The following is a 17459-nucleotide window of genomic DNA, read 5'->3' as shown; positions in this document are numbered from 1 at the left end:
AGGATAAATATGACTTAGTAAGTTAGTTGAGACTCAACAATGCCCCCCCACCACCACCACACACACACACACACAGTCAAGTACAGTAAAGATGATCCAGATAAATGATCTACACTACAGCATAGATTTGTCTAGTCCTGACAGATTTAAGAATCAAGGAAACCCAAGTTAATCTAATATTTTTTTTTTCATTTCATGAAAATCTTTCAATCACTTTCGGCCAAAGCTTAGCAGCAAAATTACTGTGTTACCGTGTGACGCGACCTCACGGTCATACATGGCCACACCTTTCTGTTGTAACACTTCATGCCTATTAAGTATTGAGTGATGAGTGGTTTGTCAACTTTACAAAGTATGACACACACCTACTGTAGCCTACATGGCAGGTTAGTTTTCAACCCTCGAGCTCACATATTTTATTATTGCTTGTCAAGAACATACCATACCACTGACACTTCACAAAAACAGCGATGACAGATGTTAACATTTTGGTGAAATATCTTTATTTTATTCCACGTGATAGGCCTACACTTGTGTTTCAGTAACTCTCCTTTTTATACATCAGATAGTAATAGTACATTATTCACACAAACGTTGCTAAACACGAGTAGACAGCATATTTCAAATGGACAGACACAATTCAGAATAGCACAAAGCTGCGTATTTAGTCAGTGACAAATAACAGAAGAGCTGCTCATGTTAAAATGGTTGTTTTGATGTAAATACTTAAATTTTTAAATCCATTTTTAAAACGCTGACATTTCAAAACAAGCTACAGCAAATGACCAGTGTCTTTTGTTGTGCTATGGCTAGTTAGGTGGTTTGTGTTACACTGTGTGTGTGTGTGTGTGTGTGTGTGTGTGTGTGTGTGTGTGCATGCGTGGAAATGTTGCAGCCTTTACCTGCGACTGTAAACCAAACTACTGACTATACACACTGCAAAAAAAGAATAAGTCATTTCTTGCAGTGTGACAGGACAAAACTTTACCAGGCCTCAATGTCGCCCTTAGGTGGAGTCCCAGCAGACACGCAAACAATAAATAAAATAATCTTTCAACATGCGTGTCAGCATCTGTACTTTTGGTCAAGCGTACAATGTTATCTGTATGTCCAAGTTACAAAATAAATAAACACAAAAAACCAACAGTCCTACACAGGCAATAGCAATACAGCAAAAGGATACTGCAACTAACTTCTCTGCACTTTTTTTTTACAGCAAGGGTGTTAGTAAGCGTTGGCTGTATCTGAAGACGGACTCTTTATCTACCAGCTCTACAAAACAACGAGAGAAGCCATGAACCAGTCAGCAGGCTTCTTTTATATTTTACAATATTGTGGCTTGATTCAGTGCACAACGTTGGTGAACAAACAAGCAAGGCATCTGTGTTCTTATCCATATAAATCCTGCATGGTGAGCATGCTGCATGTTCTTGCAATAGTGTAATCAACACAACACAAATCATCAATGAGTGGGTACGTCATAGCGACCAAAGTGACAACTTTCCATCGGCGTGGAAAAACTAAACACTGGCTCTTTTTTGTTTTGTTTCTTACAGCGTTGGGTGGGAGGGGTGGGGGCATCTAATAACTGAAATCTCCTCCTCAGATGTGTTAGTATGCGTGCAGCTAATTGAACACTGGAAAGACAGTTGCTATAGTTTTAATGCAGACTTAGTTTCAAGTTAGTAGCCATTCTAATGAACTTGGGATGGCTTCCCTTTAAAATTAAAACAGACTTGGTTACACATCCCTTTTGCAGCAATGTTTTAAATTATGTCTGAAATGATATTAATTTGGTCTAGTAACATGCTGTTCATTAGGCAGTTTAAGCCTGCAGCTGCGTTAGGTATTAATGATACCTAATGAATGGACCATTGGGTTCTTTTGAGCCTAATGTGGTAATATGATGGTTTGCAATGACATAATGTCACTAGTAATATCCTGTCTGTCCTTCCTCAATATAAGAGAAAGTCAAAAAAAAAAAAAAAAAAAATCAGTTATCTGAGACGTACAATAGTATCCCAGATGATATTAAAATAACAAAAATAAAATACAAGGGGCTGGTGAGTCAACCTTGTATAGTCATTTAAATAAATCCCAAGCAGTTTTACTTTACAACAATGACAAGAGTAACAGCACTAAGAATCTGAACTGTGCAATAACTCATGAGCGGTTAGCTATGTCAGTCGGCAATCCTATATAATGCCATGCAACTGGATGAAAATCTCAACATATCATGTAAATTACTCCTTGTTTTTAAATGTTTACTTTTGAACCATTTTTTCCCCAGATAATCTGTTTCAATACAGTAATGCACATCCACACGGTTACTCTGAAAAGTCACTGAGTTGAAAAGGGAAAAAAAACATAACAAACGACAGGTCCTCCATCCCAATGGCAGTGCGCCAAGGGCGGAGAAGAGTGGCCACTGAGAGACAAGCTGTTGTTGGGGAGGAGACAGGCTGGGTGGGGGTGAGGTGTACTAGCATGAGCAGCTGCTCTCGGTGACAGTCATCTCTGGCTGTTTCTCCAGTTTGATGTCGATCACTGAGGAGTCGGTTAAGCAACGTCACTGATGAATTGGCAAATTTCACTTCAGTATTTTCTACAGAGCAATCTCGCTTCGATCTCGACATTCTACATTCATTCCTCATTTCGTACCGTCAGAGTAAGAGACTTCGCAAAAATAATCATAGTTGACAACAGTATGGTTTTAAAAAGGATACTGTCCTCTTTGCTTTTCTCTGGTGTGCTGTCCATCCCTGGCAATGCAGCAGCAACACGACGGAACAGCTATAAAACAAAGTGAGAATTAAACACCAACAGAACCAGTCTGCGATCTAAAAAGTATGATACAATCAAATAGAGGTGGGTGATATGAATTAAATCCTTTTTTAAGATAAATATTCCGTTTTGACAATGAACATCTTTATATATTTTTTTCTGAAACTGCAACAGAGAAATTGTTCATCGATAAAATAACCTACAAGGTTAATTTCAGTGTCTCAAAGATTTGGGTATTAATTTGAAACAATACTCAAGATGCTAAATACACAGGGACACTGATGTGAAAGTGCACTTGGTATAAAACATATAAAAATATTTATGATGTTAACTGTTTCTTTAAATCGTCATATCACCCAGCTCTACTGTTAAATAGGCTACACACAGTAGAGGCAGAAAGTGATCACTCCTACATAAGATATATTTTTAAATAACAGGCAAATACAAGAAGCAGTTAAAGCAGTGATACAAAATGTGACTGTAATCGCTGGTTGAGACAAGAGCATGAAAGTGAAGGTTTCCGTGCTAAACCTCCTCCACTGAGCAAATTCATTGTATTCACAGAAACAATTTCGAAGCAGCAGAAGTTGGAGTGAATCACTGACAACAACAAAAAAAGTTCTCTGTCCAAAAAAAAGAAGAGAACAAAATAGCAGTAAATCTGTGCAGAACATGTGAACTGATAAGCCTGTGGAGGGAAATCACAACTGATACAGCAGTATGTACTGAGAAATGCTAAGATGTGTCAGGATGAAGCCACAAGAGAGGGGGGAAAAGGAGGCGGAAAGAGTCGAGTGCACACTTTGAGGGCAGAATGAGCTCAACTACCCTGAGAGAGCAGAATCTCTACCTGTTTGACATTGTAGCCAGTCTTTGCGCTGGTTTCAATGAACATGACATTCAGTTCCTTAGCTCTCTGCTCGCCCTCCTCCGTGGTGATCTGTCTGCTCAGGTAAAAGCAGAAAGGAAGGGGAAGGTGGACGAACAGACAGATGTGGAAAGAAACAACGCAAAGAGGACAGGCCAAAAGGAGAGGGAGGAGACGGAGAGAGAGAGAGAGAGAGAGAGAGAAGAGGGAGAAACAAAGAGAGCTCACCATAGAATCATGTTTTGGGTGAAAAAGAGAGAGAGGTTAGTTTTAGTTATAACACAGACAGACAGAGAGGAAGACGAAGGGAGAGAAGCTGCTGTGCTGAGTAAAGATAAAGCAGCAGGAAATCGACTCCGGAGGGTCACTCATTCATTCAACAGCCACACTCTGATCCATATAACGGACAAATGGAGGCGTCGTCGCAGGTGGGCCTCCCTGACCTACAGGACGCTGTGACCTGTGCTGGAAAACGTCAGGATCATTTTGTCAGTATTACACCTGCTGTGTTGCTAAGACACCAACCTGTTTGACGTTATAGCCAGCCTTGGCACTGGTCTCTATGTACATCACATTGAGCTCTCGAGCTTTCCTCTCTGCCGCCTCAACAGAAACTTGCCTGCCATGGTCCCGGGAAGTGAGGGGGAGGGAGTAGTGATGTTCAGTGAAGTGTTGAGGGAAACACACACACACACAAAAAAAAAATAAAAAATCAAAATGACATGGAGAGAACAGACCGGGAAAGGGAACAAAATGTAAAGCAAAGGGGGAAAAAAGGCAAAACAGAAATATGATCAAATCATAAGAAATAAAAAAAATATAAATTACTAATAAAAAAAGGAGTATGCAAAATACTGAGGGGTGATAAAAGTCAAAACTGGATGGGATGCACTGAAGGGAAGAAAAGTGGGATCCCAGGCTTTGGCAGAGTTTAGAAACTGTCACATTTGATGCTACTCATTTTTCTAATCATAGTAGAATTATAAAATGACCATCTATGTATCAAGCTTTATAAATAGAATAAGAAATTCACAATCATTCACACATCTCTCACAACCATGTACCTTTTATCTGCCAAGTCTGTTTTGTTCCCAACAAGCATGATAATGACATCACTTCCTCTCTCTGTTCTAACATCATCAATCCACTTTGAGGTTTGCTGGAATGAATTAAGATCTGTGGATGTAAAAAAAAACAAAAAAAAACAATATTAGTGCACACATCAGGTGTAGTCACAGAAAGACATGATAAACTTGGCATATTAGCTACAGTTAAAAGTGCACAAGCAGGTATTACTCTTTGTTAAAGAGGTAAAGCATCTTACATGAGAAAAGCCAAATGTTAGTAAGGAAACTTAGTAATAATAGAAGCTTGAAAGGGGAAAAATACTTGAGGGGATGTCAAAGGTTATTAGCAGAAATACAGAAGCTATCAACTATGTCAACATAATTCCCTCCAATTGCTAAAGAAGACCCCTACTGACAGGTTAGATTACAGCCCTGACTCACTGGTGATGTCATAAACAACCACAGCAATGGTAGAGTCACGGATGTAGCTGGGAATTAGGCTACGAAAACGCTCCTGTCCAGCAGTGTCCCAAAGCTGGAGTCGGACCTGAGGATTGGAACGGAGAGGAAGAAGAAAATGGGGACAAGGAGGTGGAGATAAAGAGAGGAAAGGCAGGACAAGAAAACAGAGAACAGGCCAGACATAAAAGAAGTGCAAGCCAAGCAGCAGAGAAAGTGAAAAAGGGCTTTTTTTGTGGAGGGATGGGGAGAATCACTCAATTGCAGCAGGGTCAGAGATGACCAGTGTTATGCAAATAAGAGGTGGAAAAGGAGGCCGTGCTGAATCATTATTGAGGCACTTTCAGGTGATTTCTGCTCACTAGGGGAGATTTGAAGACATTTTCTATTATTCATTCCATCGGCCTCATATGTGACAGCAATTTGGAGGCACAGACCCCCCTTGGGCACTGTCGGAGAAATGCTTTACCATCACTATAGCTGATGCATACAGGAACAGGGACGATACCCTCATCATGCTACCCAGAGGGGTTTGCGAGGCTTTTAAATGCTCATTTATGCCCTTGCACATATTAAGCAAAGGACAAGGAGTCGAGGCAAAGCTATGATACCTACTGGCTATGTCATAAACCACCACAGCAGCAGCTGAGTCGCGGATGTAACTGGGGATGAGGCTGCGGAAGCGTTCCTGTCCGGCTGTATCCCAGAGCTGCAGCCGAATCTGTGGCCAGCCACAAAATGAATGTGGGAATTGGGTGGTGATGGGGAGGGGGGGCATTTCATGACCCAGCCCGAGGGATGGAAAGAAAACAAAAACTTGAAATAACAATGGGAACTAAAAACATGATAAAATGTATAACAAAATGAATGGTAAAATCTAGGATCATGAAAAAACACAATGTGAAATGGTGAGAGGGGAATAAATGATGGCTACTGCATAATAAGCAGACGCATGCCTTAAGCTTCTCTAGCAGTTTCAAAACAATGGAAATGGGAATGATGAGAAAAAGAAGTAAATGTGCAGGGCTTACCGTGCGATCCTCTAGGTACATGGTTTTTGACAAAAAGTCAATGCCAATAGTTGCCTGTAATACAACCATTCCATTAAAACATTGTCAGCACAACACTTGGCAAAGTATCTCATCACACTGTACTTCAAACATTACCAACAGTCCTTTTCATAACATTTGACTTGTCATATTTAGAAACTGTACAGGTGGAGCTGATAACATGAATGATGGCTCTGTGCCAGTCATCATCTGTATGTCATGAGATACACACACACATGAGGTGGAAAGATCATTCAAAAGTCGTAATTAAATAGCATAAATTACTAAGGCTTGCAGTAGTTCAGATAGGGATGCATGCTGTCTGTGTAAAATATGCACTTAGTAAAAATCATGTACTTATACTATGCACAAAAAGATAATAAATTAAAGCCTACTACAAATGATATATGAGCCACCTTGAATCGTGACGGTTTAAGTGTGTAAAATGTGAATAATTACAGTCTATGTGAGCCTGCTCCAGTTTATGGGACTATCATGATTCAGGACCGCAGGTATCAAATCTAAAGATTATATATACAAGTGGGATAAACTGGAAAACCGGACTGCACACTGATGTGAGCTTTGCTTGTGTTTGCTGAAGAGACATTATCCCTGGCAGCGAAAGGTGAAGCTGTGGAAGTCGACTGAGCAGCGTGCAGTTTCTACTTTTTTCAGTCAGTCCCTGTTTGGTAGCTACCTCTGGCGAACCAGCTGCGTGCAGATATGAAGCTGATGTGTTTTCAAAACAAACAAGTGCAGATGAATTAGTGAACACAGACCTCCAGTTTCTGCCCTGGCTGCACACAGACTGGTCATTAGAGTGGATGTCTGTAATTCGTTGGAGCATCTGCTACTGACAGCCCATGGGATAGTGCTACTTTTAATATATAGCGATGACACGATTGTAGGGGGTGCAGGATTGTTATTATTCCTATTCAGCTGTTTTACACGTCTATGTCTTTGGTCATTTTGCATTTATCAGAGAAAAGAAAAGAAAATTTTGATTTACAAATTCATAACTGAGGAATGATTTTACAATTCATCTAGGCTAACAATTTATACATCACACTATCTTATATTTAAAAAAAAAAAAGTAATAGTAAAAGATATTCTAGCTTCCCTGGATAAATTCTGCTTTACACCACAATGGTATCCATTGGAGGACTGACTAAATCATCAAGAAGTAAACTTAATGAATTGATTATGGCTTGCATTTAACACGTCATATGTTATGAACAAGGACTTTTGGAGCACATTTTATATTAATCAAAAGACACTCATTCAAAGCACTTTACTTCTGTCATATTGTGATAAACATATATTATTACCTGATAAGTGTTGTCGAAACTGTCATACATAAACCTGGTGATGAGTGAGGTCTTCCCAACTGTACAAACACACATGACAGCAATATTTAAATTTAAGATCATATCACACAACTAACAGCTCTACTTCTGTATTTTAGGAAGAACATACCCATACAAGTCAAAGACATGACACAGTGAGTAAAAAAATGTTATTACTGATGCAACTGTACTGCTGAACCCACACACACACGCTGAGCTGGCAATATGGGTGGAGCCACAAGATTTGGAAAATAAAAATAGATTAGTTTTTTTTTCTCTCTCTCCGATTCGTGAGCTGAGAACCGTGACTGAAATGTTAAAACAATCTCTCCCAAAATCCAACCACGCATAGATAATGTCGGTGTCAGTCCCCCCCCCCGGCTATAAGCTGACGTTAAATGGTCGAGGAGGGGAAAGGCCGACTGGTCTGGACCCAAGATCGGCCGACGTGGCTCTGCAAAGGCTAGTGAGTGGAGCGATGCTACATTGATGAAGCAAATGAATTATTTACCCCCTTCGTTTGTACCAACTCTCTGTTTTTGTAAACAACAACCCCATGACGGACATTTTCAGGCTCTAATTCTGTTATAATTTGCAGCTAATTTTATGAACTGCCTGAATTTCTTTTTCTGGCACTGCTGCTGCTGCTGCTGCTACTGCTAACTGCGAGCTAAAAGTAGTTAGCCGGCTACGTCTCACTCACTCTTCACTACAATTACGCTAGTGAGAGATGATGATGATGATGATGCTGATGCACCACAAAGTAAGGACCCAGGTCGTTTGCTTCAATATGACAACAACCAAATCTGAAGATAAGTCATAAATAGTAGTCGTGTGAGGCATGTTAACACCTCCCATTATAAACATTTTCTCGTCCGGACGCAGAGCGAGATGTTTGGCTAAAGCTTTAACATTTTTTACCGTTAGCTAGCTTTCCAATGACATCATCGCGAGTGAAAAGGGGAAAAAATGTTGTGTCCATCAACATTTTGTCATCTTTCTCTCAGGTAAACACTGCATTGACACTGAAATATCATCATCTCGCTTTGTATTACCACTGGCCGCTGTTGTTCGGTGAGTAACTTTACCCTCTCCCGGCTAGCAGCAAGCTAAAAGCTAGTTAGCTGCGTCCTAGCCACTTTCTCCAAACACATCCAACCAAAGGCACCAACCACTTCCAAGTACATCACCCACAAGCTTACCACTCTGTTCGCCCAGAAATACGAGCTTGAATTTTCGTAGAGGGTTGCCAAACTCGCCGCCGCCGGTCGTGGTTGACATTTTGTTTTAAAAAAATAAACAGCTAGCTAAGCTAACTTGGCTAATGCTGTGATGTGTCTAGACCGGAGAGGGACAAGTAGTGTCTCTTCATCCAGCACCAGCCAGCGCTATTGTTTCCTCACCCATACAGGAGTGAAATAGCGCAACCAAGAGGCTCAACTGAGAGACATGAGAAATTGCAACAGTAACGTAAAGCTTTACTGTATGTCTATCCAGGGGTCTTCAATGCTTCTCAGGCCAAGAACCCCCAAACTGATGGAGAGATGGAGCAGGGACCCCCCGACGACTATATTGTATGAAATTGTGTTTTATATTACTGTACACAGGTTCACATAATACACAGGTTCATTCATGTTTTTATTTTAAATATGGAAGCTACAGTGAGTAGGGGGGCATGATCCCACTGTCATTTATAAACAGACCATAACTGATGCCAATATCGACAATGTCTGCAACTGCATGGTAATGATGTAATGAAGCTATTCAAACTGACGTTTTTATTTTGAACATAAATGTGGAAACGAAATAATATAAAAAATAGTCTAATCAATCAAAGATTTTGCGGACCCCCTGTTGAAGACCTCTCTCTATATACTAATAATCTGTTACTGTTTATTAGTCAACCACCTAACCTGAGACCAAGACAAGACCGAGACTTTGAGGGGGCCGAGACCAAGTCCAAGACCGAGATCAATGCAAGACCATTTTTTAAGACCATTACTTTATTCTGTGCCAGGACTCATAATAATCATGTGGCCTGATATTTACATTATCAGCTAAAAAGAAAAGACGCTTTAATATAAAATCTATACCATATTTGGACTGAACAGAATAACACAGCACAGAGCCGGCTTAAGTCTTTCCCACTTTTGACACTGGTGCAGCCAAGTTTTTCAGATAGTTACACATACTTCTGTAGAACAGTTATCTTAATTGAATTACATTAGCCCACATAAACCAAAACGAGTGAGTGAGTGACAGAGAGAGTCATTTAAAAAAAAAAAAGTGTCACTGCAGCTGAGAAAAAAAAAATCCCAAGACAAGACCAGGAACTTGAAAATGTGGCCTCAAGACCGGTCTGGAGTCCTACTACAACACTACTGTTTATTTATGTGTCAAACAAATGGATTTTCATAGATTTTAGCTGGACAGAGAAGAATGAACAGTGTCTGATTGTAGGCCTACAAGCACAATTAGGCTACCCAGATTCAGCCGCAGACCTATAATGAACATAGTGTGTTTGGTGCCTGTTTAGAGGAAAAATACAAGTAAGAAGCAGACGAAGAAGGCAGCGCTCTTCTATTTGCTAATTTTATATTAGGCTACAGTTTGCTTTATGATTCAGAGATGAAATTATTGGTGCATCTTTCCAGAACACTGCTTGTGTGTCACTGAGTGTTAATTTTAGTCCCAAATGAAAAACACACAGCACAAACTGTGAAATGTGACTCACCCAAACAAATTAATTTCTAGCATAAAAATAAAATCACATGAATTGGGTGTAGAAGAAGAAGAAGAAAAACATTCTTCACCAGAGCTTTTGCAGGAAGTGCTGTTTGTCATTAACCTTGTTCATGAAGTATTTTGTAAGAAAGCACTTAATTGTTATAATGAAGGTCTAAAGGATGCGAAACAAAATGAACAATTAAGAGAGTAGATTGGGAAACAACATGTTTATTTCCTTCCCTTGTCTATAAAGAGTGACACAAGTAGGAGTGGTTTTTGGGATATTCACCCCACAGCTGCTCATTCAGTCATAACATCTCATGTCTCTAATGACACAGCAATAAACAATAAGAATAAAAGAAGCATCGTCTGTATTCATAGCACATGGAGAGAAATTTCTACCTTCTATTCTATTTGCTTTGACAGAAAAATATACAGCACGTGTTTATTTCTATATAATGCTATGATGGCATTTAGAGAAGTGAGTTTGGACTCTTTTTCTGTGATAGAGCTCTCACAGTAATGCCTAATGAAAATGTTGATGTGCAAGAGACATAAGAACATTGTAGTAACTCAATAATGAGTAGTGCTTCTCTTCACTGGTGTTGAGTTCCTTTGTTCTGTGTTCTCTATCAGAGAGGTGGTTTCTGCTTCGCTAGTCATCTCATCCTTCCACGGAGTCGATTCTGATGTCTGCCCTGTTGGGATGAAACAACTGATTCAGTGACTCCAACATTACAACAAGGTAACTCATGAGATACTTAAAAAAAAAAACTATATGTTGGGGCTGTTTGCCTTTAATTGATAGTACAGTCCAGAGAGACAGAGAGAGGGGGAAGGACATGCAGCAAAGGGCTGCCCGAGTCGGGATTCAGTACGGGTCCGGCTGCAGTGAGGACTGTAGCCTCTGTACATGGGGCGCCTGCTCTACCCACTGAGCTAAACAATGCCCCACTCATGAGATACATTCGATCAAATTTTTTATACATCAGAGGTAAAATAGGTAACAAGAAACACTTAATGTAATGCACACAACCCATTTTGCATCTTAATAATATGGGCTGTATATCTAATGCATATCTAGTAATAGCTATCAGTCAATTTGCATGCTTTTATCAGTAATAAGTGGAGATTCATTTCACAAAAATCATCTTGGAGGTGGATCAACAACAATGGTTCAAGTTTAATATTTCACACAAATGACAAAGGTTTTAGGGTGAATTAGTGCACCCATTCAAGGGCCATCACATCTGTGTGCTTCTTTCAGAAGACCTTAATGATCTCTATTATGCACATGCTTGTTTCACAAATGAAACAGTCTTCTGATTGTAGAAAGGAACCGGATCTAACAATGGTGTATAGGTTTTTATTTCCGAGAGAGGATGAAGCTCTCGAAGAAGTGAACACCATAAAACGTATCAAATCTCAAGTGACCTCACCTGAACTACAGAGGCCTTTAATCCAATTGGCTGTGGTTCATAAAACGAACATACAAACAAACAGACACAAAGGAGAAAATGATCAGCAACATGCCACAAACATCACAGCCACGAGCACATACATGTATATAAATACATGTATTTTCATAGAGATTGTGGTATACTCACACTTCTGCTCGTTGTAAAGCAACGACATGCAATAGATGGATAGAAGAGAAGGATATAACAATAATGTGTTATCAGATCAATCAGATCAATTATAGGTGAAACATTTCTGGAGGTGTTTAGATTTCAGATATATATTTTAAAAAGACGGCACTCACCTGCTGGTTTTGGGGACATCAGAGTGAGAGGAAGCTCAACAATGACATCGCTGAAAATTTAAAAGAAAAAAAAATGTTTTGCATTAAAAAATTAAAAAATAGAATAGCAATTTGTATATTATTTACATAGATTACACATGACCACAGATGAAATATATTGGATATTTACCTTCCTGTTAGGCCACCGAGCAGGCTGTGATGTGAGACAGAGAATCAAAGAAATCGTTAGTCTCCACCATTTGACTCCAAGTGCATAAGTATTATAAATTAATATTTTCTCCTCAGTTAAAACTTACCCTCCTCCGGATACCACCAGAGTGACCTTGACTTTATAGGAGACGAGGATTCCCTGCATCTCCTTATCTCCTTGACTCCTGCAAAGGGGACAGGAATAGTTTACTTTTCAGAGCTGGAGGATTTGGTCTAAGACACGATAAGTGGATGACACAGTGTAGAGTTGTATCACCCCCACTCAATAAGAGGATGAAAACCTGTCCTGGGCTCTCAGTAAGCCCTTTGATGAATGACCTAGAGCAGCTTACAGTGTAGTGGATGCGAGGTGGGTGTCCTCATCTTTTAGCCGTCCGTCCACTGAAAGACCCCGCTTCTCTTTGTTGTTGGCCAGCAGAGGGGTTATCTGGAAGGACTTCTCGAATGTAGAGTTGGCGTTTATTGTCTCCCTGTGCATAGTAGGGAAACCCATTAAAAAATGCATGTCATTTAACAGTCATTATTCTAATTTCTTCAGTTTTTCTTAAACCCTATTTTAGATTTATTGTAATGTCGTTTTTTTCAGTAATTGTAATAGATGTATTATAGAGATATTTGGATGTGAGAAAAATCTTTTACAGGAAAGATTTTTACTGAATGAATTAGATCTGAATCTGAAATGACCTCAGTCCTGCTAATAAGCCTTATTTGATACAAAGAAAGTCTTACCCAAACTCCTCAGTGCAGACTGGCTTGGTGTAAGTGTCAGATGAGTAGAGCACCACATTTGTTAGCTGCTCAACTAAAGAGAAAAAAAAAACAGTTCTGCATCAGTATACAGTGTAGTCAGTGTACGACTCTTAAATATATATATATATATATATATATATATATATATATATATATATATATATATATATATACTGTATATAGCCTATATATAATATTTGTCTCTCTTCTATTCAAAGCTGTGCAAACACATTCATTTCAACTTTAATTTCAGCTGTTATTTACCTGAGACTTTGATTTTCTTCACGACCTTAGCAGTTTCGTTGTTGACTTTTACTTTGACGCTGACTGGATCTCCATGGTAATAAGTCTAAAAATAAGAGTAATTCTATTTGAGATATTTCACAATCGGTATGTTATTTTATGCAGTGCCAAAACGGCAGTTTCTGTGCTTTAATGTACCTCTTTTTCAAGGGAGGCCTCCAGGTGAACTGGCTTGTCAGTCATCATAAACTGCTTGGCAATATCAACCTTGGGTCCAGGCTTGTTGGTAGCTGGGGCAAACTGTATTTTACGAATCATCAGACGGCAAGTGTCCCTAAGACCAGGAACAAAAGACAAGCAAATAGGATCAGTGAGGGTTAGGGTCTCTATATTCCTCTACATCTCAGGGATGGAAAACAAAGGTTGCCAGGATTGGCCTGACAGTGTGATTTGACTGTGGGCATACGTACTTCTTCTCAACGACTTCATCTGCATTGTTGGGTGCGTTGGCAAGGTATCCTTTAACCTCAAAGTCCACACCACAGGCCTACAACAGAATGAGACCCAAATAAATGATTTATCAAGTATTGATCTGCATAAGTATTTGTCTGTATAAGAGTTACGGAAAATATATAACAATAGTACCTTTCCAGCATCATTTGGCCCAGGCTGTAAGGAAACTGAGCATGGCAGGTTTGTTGGCATCTGAGACAAACAGAAACGAGGGACAGTGAATACAACTGAAGATAGTGATAGTGAAGTAATGACCTATGGTTGATCAATTTAACGTTTTAGTGACAAATACAAATAACTTCCTGACCTGGAAGGAAAAGGGATATCCCTGATCTCCAACTTTCTTCATGAGGGATTCCATCATTGGTGATTTGCTTTCGTTTCCACCTTCAGGTGGATACACCTGAACACGCTGAATCCAGATGTCTCTCCTGAAGGACAGCCCAATGACATCCAATTCTTCGCTTCCATAGCGGAAGGCACAAGCAAGGTAGACATATACTGCAATAGCAAATGTGAAAGTGTTGCAGATTAGTCTTTGTTGGGTAATCTCAGGCCTTGTATCTTTCATCACCGACAGCAAAGGAGATAGAAGTACCTTTTCTGCCATTGAGTCCAGAGGGGTCCACTTTAATTACCCCCTCTACAAATGAGCAAAGAATAAACAGCGTTAGTTCTCACAGATATGCACATAAATGTATAAGTATCAGGATGCAAAATGGACATTATTCCACACACCAACTACTTCCACTGAATCCACATGGTCCACAAAGTCTCGCTTCCCCAAGTACAGGGCAATCTGAAAGAAGTGGAGAGAAGCAGAGAGGAAAACAGTGACTCCTCCGCCAAGGTTACAAGTTTAGAAGTTATTTCTGGGAGCTGGAAGAGCTACACACAAACTGCACTCCTCCTTAGGCCTGAGGGTTGCCCTGTAATGATTATATTATAGGGGCCACTTACATGTCCATTGCCGCTGGTCTTCTTAAATACCCTGAGAGGGAAGAAAGAAGACAGGAAAATGCAATGAATAGATCATGTTTTCAGACTTTTGAATACCTAAACACAATAGTCCAAATGAATGACCATACTGTAACTAATTCTTCCTTATAGCTCTACAATAAATTCTTCTTTTTTTTTTCAATTTCCAAAATCCTATGTAGTAATTTTAAACACATTATGGATGTCCGATTATAGGATACCCCACCCCCACTCATCTCCACCCACCACTCCATTCCTGTGAGGATGGATTAGTGCTTAAGGTGAAAAAGCACCTGCTGGCACAAGCGTCTAATCTGAACATATGACATAACTGTGCTTGGGTAAATGAGTACACAATAGATAACACCATTATACATTAGAAACCTCAATTTTAAGATGTTGCTCACAAATTCAATGCATGGTGCTAACTTGATGATATCACAAATATAGTAGTCCATCCCCAATCTATATTCCAGGAAATGTTGTGTTTTTCTTTCTTGCAAACACACAATAGTAGTTAATTGTGTCTGCCTCTTTCAGGCTGAGTACCAAGTAATCTTGTTGAAACTTTTCTTCTGACCTGTAGCTAAACCTTCCAAAATCAAATCCACACAATCCATCTTAATCAGGATTTGTCCATGTCCTGGAAGATTCAAGTGGTAGAGGAGTCACAGCAACTCTGCCAAGATGTTCATTTGTTGGAGTTTAGCTACTCTACTTGTTTCACGTGAAGGAATTATCCTTTTGATCTCTACGTGGAGCCTAAGCCACGCTTGCTGTCATCCATGAGTCAATTATCAGTAAGAAACAGTTCAATATAAAACCATGGTATCTTAAATGTGCGTCATTCAGGAGTAATTGGATATTGGCACAAATAGAAGAACTGCTCATTCTGAGACAGCACAGGCTCATGAATCACTGCAGTGTTAAATAGCATTCAGTAACAGGTGTCTTTAATTTCCTTTTGAGGCATTTTAAACCCTCACACAACTCAAATGGCTCAAACTAAAGCAGTTAACAAATGAACAAGACCCTATACTCACTTTGACATGTTGATGGAAATGTTATAGTTCCAGTCTGGGAAAAAAAGAGTTAAACAGAGTTATCAAAAAGGATGCTGTGTTTGTTGTAATATAATTTTGTAGAGTGTTGCAAAAGAAAACATTATTAATATTCCTCGGGCTGCTGTTGAAATTCATTGGTGTGGAACAATCTTAGTCACATCTTGTAAGTAGAAAATGTAGCCTACCTTTCTTACTTTATAATTAAGTTGTTTAACAGTTTGTAATCTTAAATCATCCCGTCAGATAAATGTAGTGGTTGGACCACATGTTCCTGTGAATTATTATCACTGATAGACACAATCAATGTCATAATACCATTATCTTGACTTATTATTTATCTCCATCTATCTATTCTAATGTACCATTGGTCAGGAATGAGAAACGCCTTGCTTACCTTGCCCTCAGTTCTGTCACTGAGTCTGCTCCGATGTCTTCTGTAATCCGTCACCGTTGACTGAGCGCAGTGTGTGCGAGTGCCAATCACTGCCTCCTGTTTGCTTTTATACTATGACCTCCCAACCTTGAAGCCCTCCCTTCAGCTTATAGACCTTCTCAAAGAGGGTTGTTTTAGAGGAAATCTGATTAATTCATTAGAACACTACTGTTTTGGTCCTCGGTGTGTGTAAAAATAATGTTGTGTATGTGACTTTAAATAATAAGCTCAGAGACATATGGAGAATGTAAGTGTTGCAGGCTGGGACAGATATAGAGTGCAACAAACAGACCACGTCCTCCACTTGAACTATGTTGATCACTTGATCTTTGTTGGTTTTTAGCTTAATCACTTGATTTTCACTCCAGTACACATCCTGCAGGATGTGGACAAACTTGTTTTGACCGCATTTTGCACATATGGTCCACCATATTTCCCAATAGGACAGTAACAAGGACACTGTAATCATGAATGAAATCCAGCTACAAATGTATGTTGTAACCTCTGCCAAGGAGAGTTTGTCATCATCCATGTCTGTTTATTTGTCAGCAAGACAAATAAACTGAACTTGTTACAGGGATGGGGCATGGACTTAGTTAAAAGCAATTACACTTTTGGGAATTTCCTTTTTTGTTAAGTCTACTGTATGTTGTTTGTCATTGGCCTTGGTGGAGGTCTGTGCTGCTTGGGTGCCCCCCTAGTTCAACCTGTGTTTAGACTGAGCATTATGACTGTAAGTGACAAGGATTGGATTGGATTTTGAAATTTCCATATGGATAAAATACAAAAATGTCTTATTTCTATTGGTACAATGATAAAAAAAAATTGTGCTAATATAACTTCTGTGCTCCAAGATGTGAGTTTCACCATAAGAACCTCAGCGAGGTCAAAACACAGTCTTATGAACAGACTCAGTGTGAATGAGCAAGGACTTCCTTTCTTATAGCTTACAGAGGAGTAGAGTGGTATTAGCTGGATTTTGGTTGTTATGGTAGCCGGGGCGACAGATGGCTCTTCTACCAAGCCTCGCACAATCTGTACTGATGGCAGGTTTACAGAAATCTAACTCTGACCTGCTGACTTACTGCTGTGCATACAGCAAGGCTTTTGCCACTAGTATCACCTTGATTACTTTACTGTCTGAGGTTGTGACCAAGATTAGTAGTACAGCTGTAGTTAATTGCATCAAGTATACCGTGATGGCAA

At 39.5% G+C, this 17459-nt stretch overlaps 2 protein-coding genes across 9 annotated transcripts; both read right to left on the bottom strand.

The window, feature by feature from the left end:
* Positions 1–486: 486 nt before the first annotated feature.
* rab41 (RAB41, member RAS oncogene family) lies at positions 487–8999 on the bottom strand. Of its 6 annotated transcripts, none has more exons than XR_015036899.1 (9): positions 8776–8999; positions 7556–7614; positions 6210–6263; positions 5794–5899; positions 4717–4828; positions 4178–4271; positions 3635–3728; positions 2727–2793; positions 487–2547 (listed from the first exon to the last, which is right to left on the bottom strand). XR_015036899.1 is itself a non-coding variant. In XM_085789527.1 (8 exons), the coding sequence occupies exons 1-8, from the start codon at positions 8852–8854 to the stop codon at positions 2483–2485; spliced, it is 636 nt and encodes a 211-aa protein (XP_085645653.1). In that variant the 5' UTR covers positions 8855–8999; the 3' UTR covers positions 487–2482. The 6 variants fall into 6 exon arrangements, 4 of the variants coding, with proteins under 4 accessions (XP_085645653.1, XP_085645655.1, XP_085645654.1 ...); XR_015036900.1 differs by lacking the exon at positions 5794–5899 and adding an exon at positions 5161–5266; XM_085789527.1 differs by lacking the exon at positions 3635–3728.
* Positions 9000–10487: 1488 nt separating this feature from the next.
* arr3b (arrestin 3b, retinal (X-arrestin)) lies at positions 10488–15906 on the bottom strand. 3 transcript variants are annotated; one of them, XM_085789525.1, is made up of 16 exons: positions 15800–15906; positions 14739–14769; positions 14517–14577; positions 14377–14421; positions 14086–14279; positions 13911–13970; positions 13736–13812; positions 13464–13599; positions 13287–13371; positions 13002–13074; positions 12605–12742; positions 12359–12436; positions 12232–12255; positions 12059–12112; positions 11740–11769; positions 10488–10998 (listed from the first exon to the last, which is right to left on the bottom strand). In XM_085789525.1, the coding sequence occupies exons 1-15, from the start codon at positions 15805–15807 to the stop codon at positions 11757–11759; spliced, it is 1077 nt and encodes a 358-aa protein (XP_085645651.1). In that variant the 5' UTR covers positions 15808–15906; the 3' UTR covers positions 10488–10998; positions 11740–11756. The 3 variants fall into 3 exon arrangements, with proteins under 3 accessions (XP_085645651.1, XP_085645650.1, XP_085645652.1); XM_085789526.1 differs by having other exon boundaries at positions 10800–10993; XM_085789524.1 differs by lacking the exon at positions 11740–11769 and having other exon boundaries at positions 10743–10998.
* Between the last annotated feature and the right edge of the window lie 1553 nt (positions 15907–17459).

This window comes from Trachurus japonicus, chromosome 10 (genome assembly GCF_045865225.1).
Source record: "Trachurus japonicus isolate A0001 chromosome 10, Traja_1.0".
Classification (NCBI taxonomy): Eukaryota; Metazoa; Chordata; class Actinopteri; order Carangiformes; family Carangidae; genus Trachurus; species Trachurus japonicus.
This window is presented reverse-complemented; position numbering and strand designations above follow the sequence as displayed.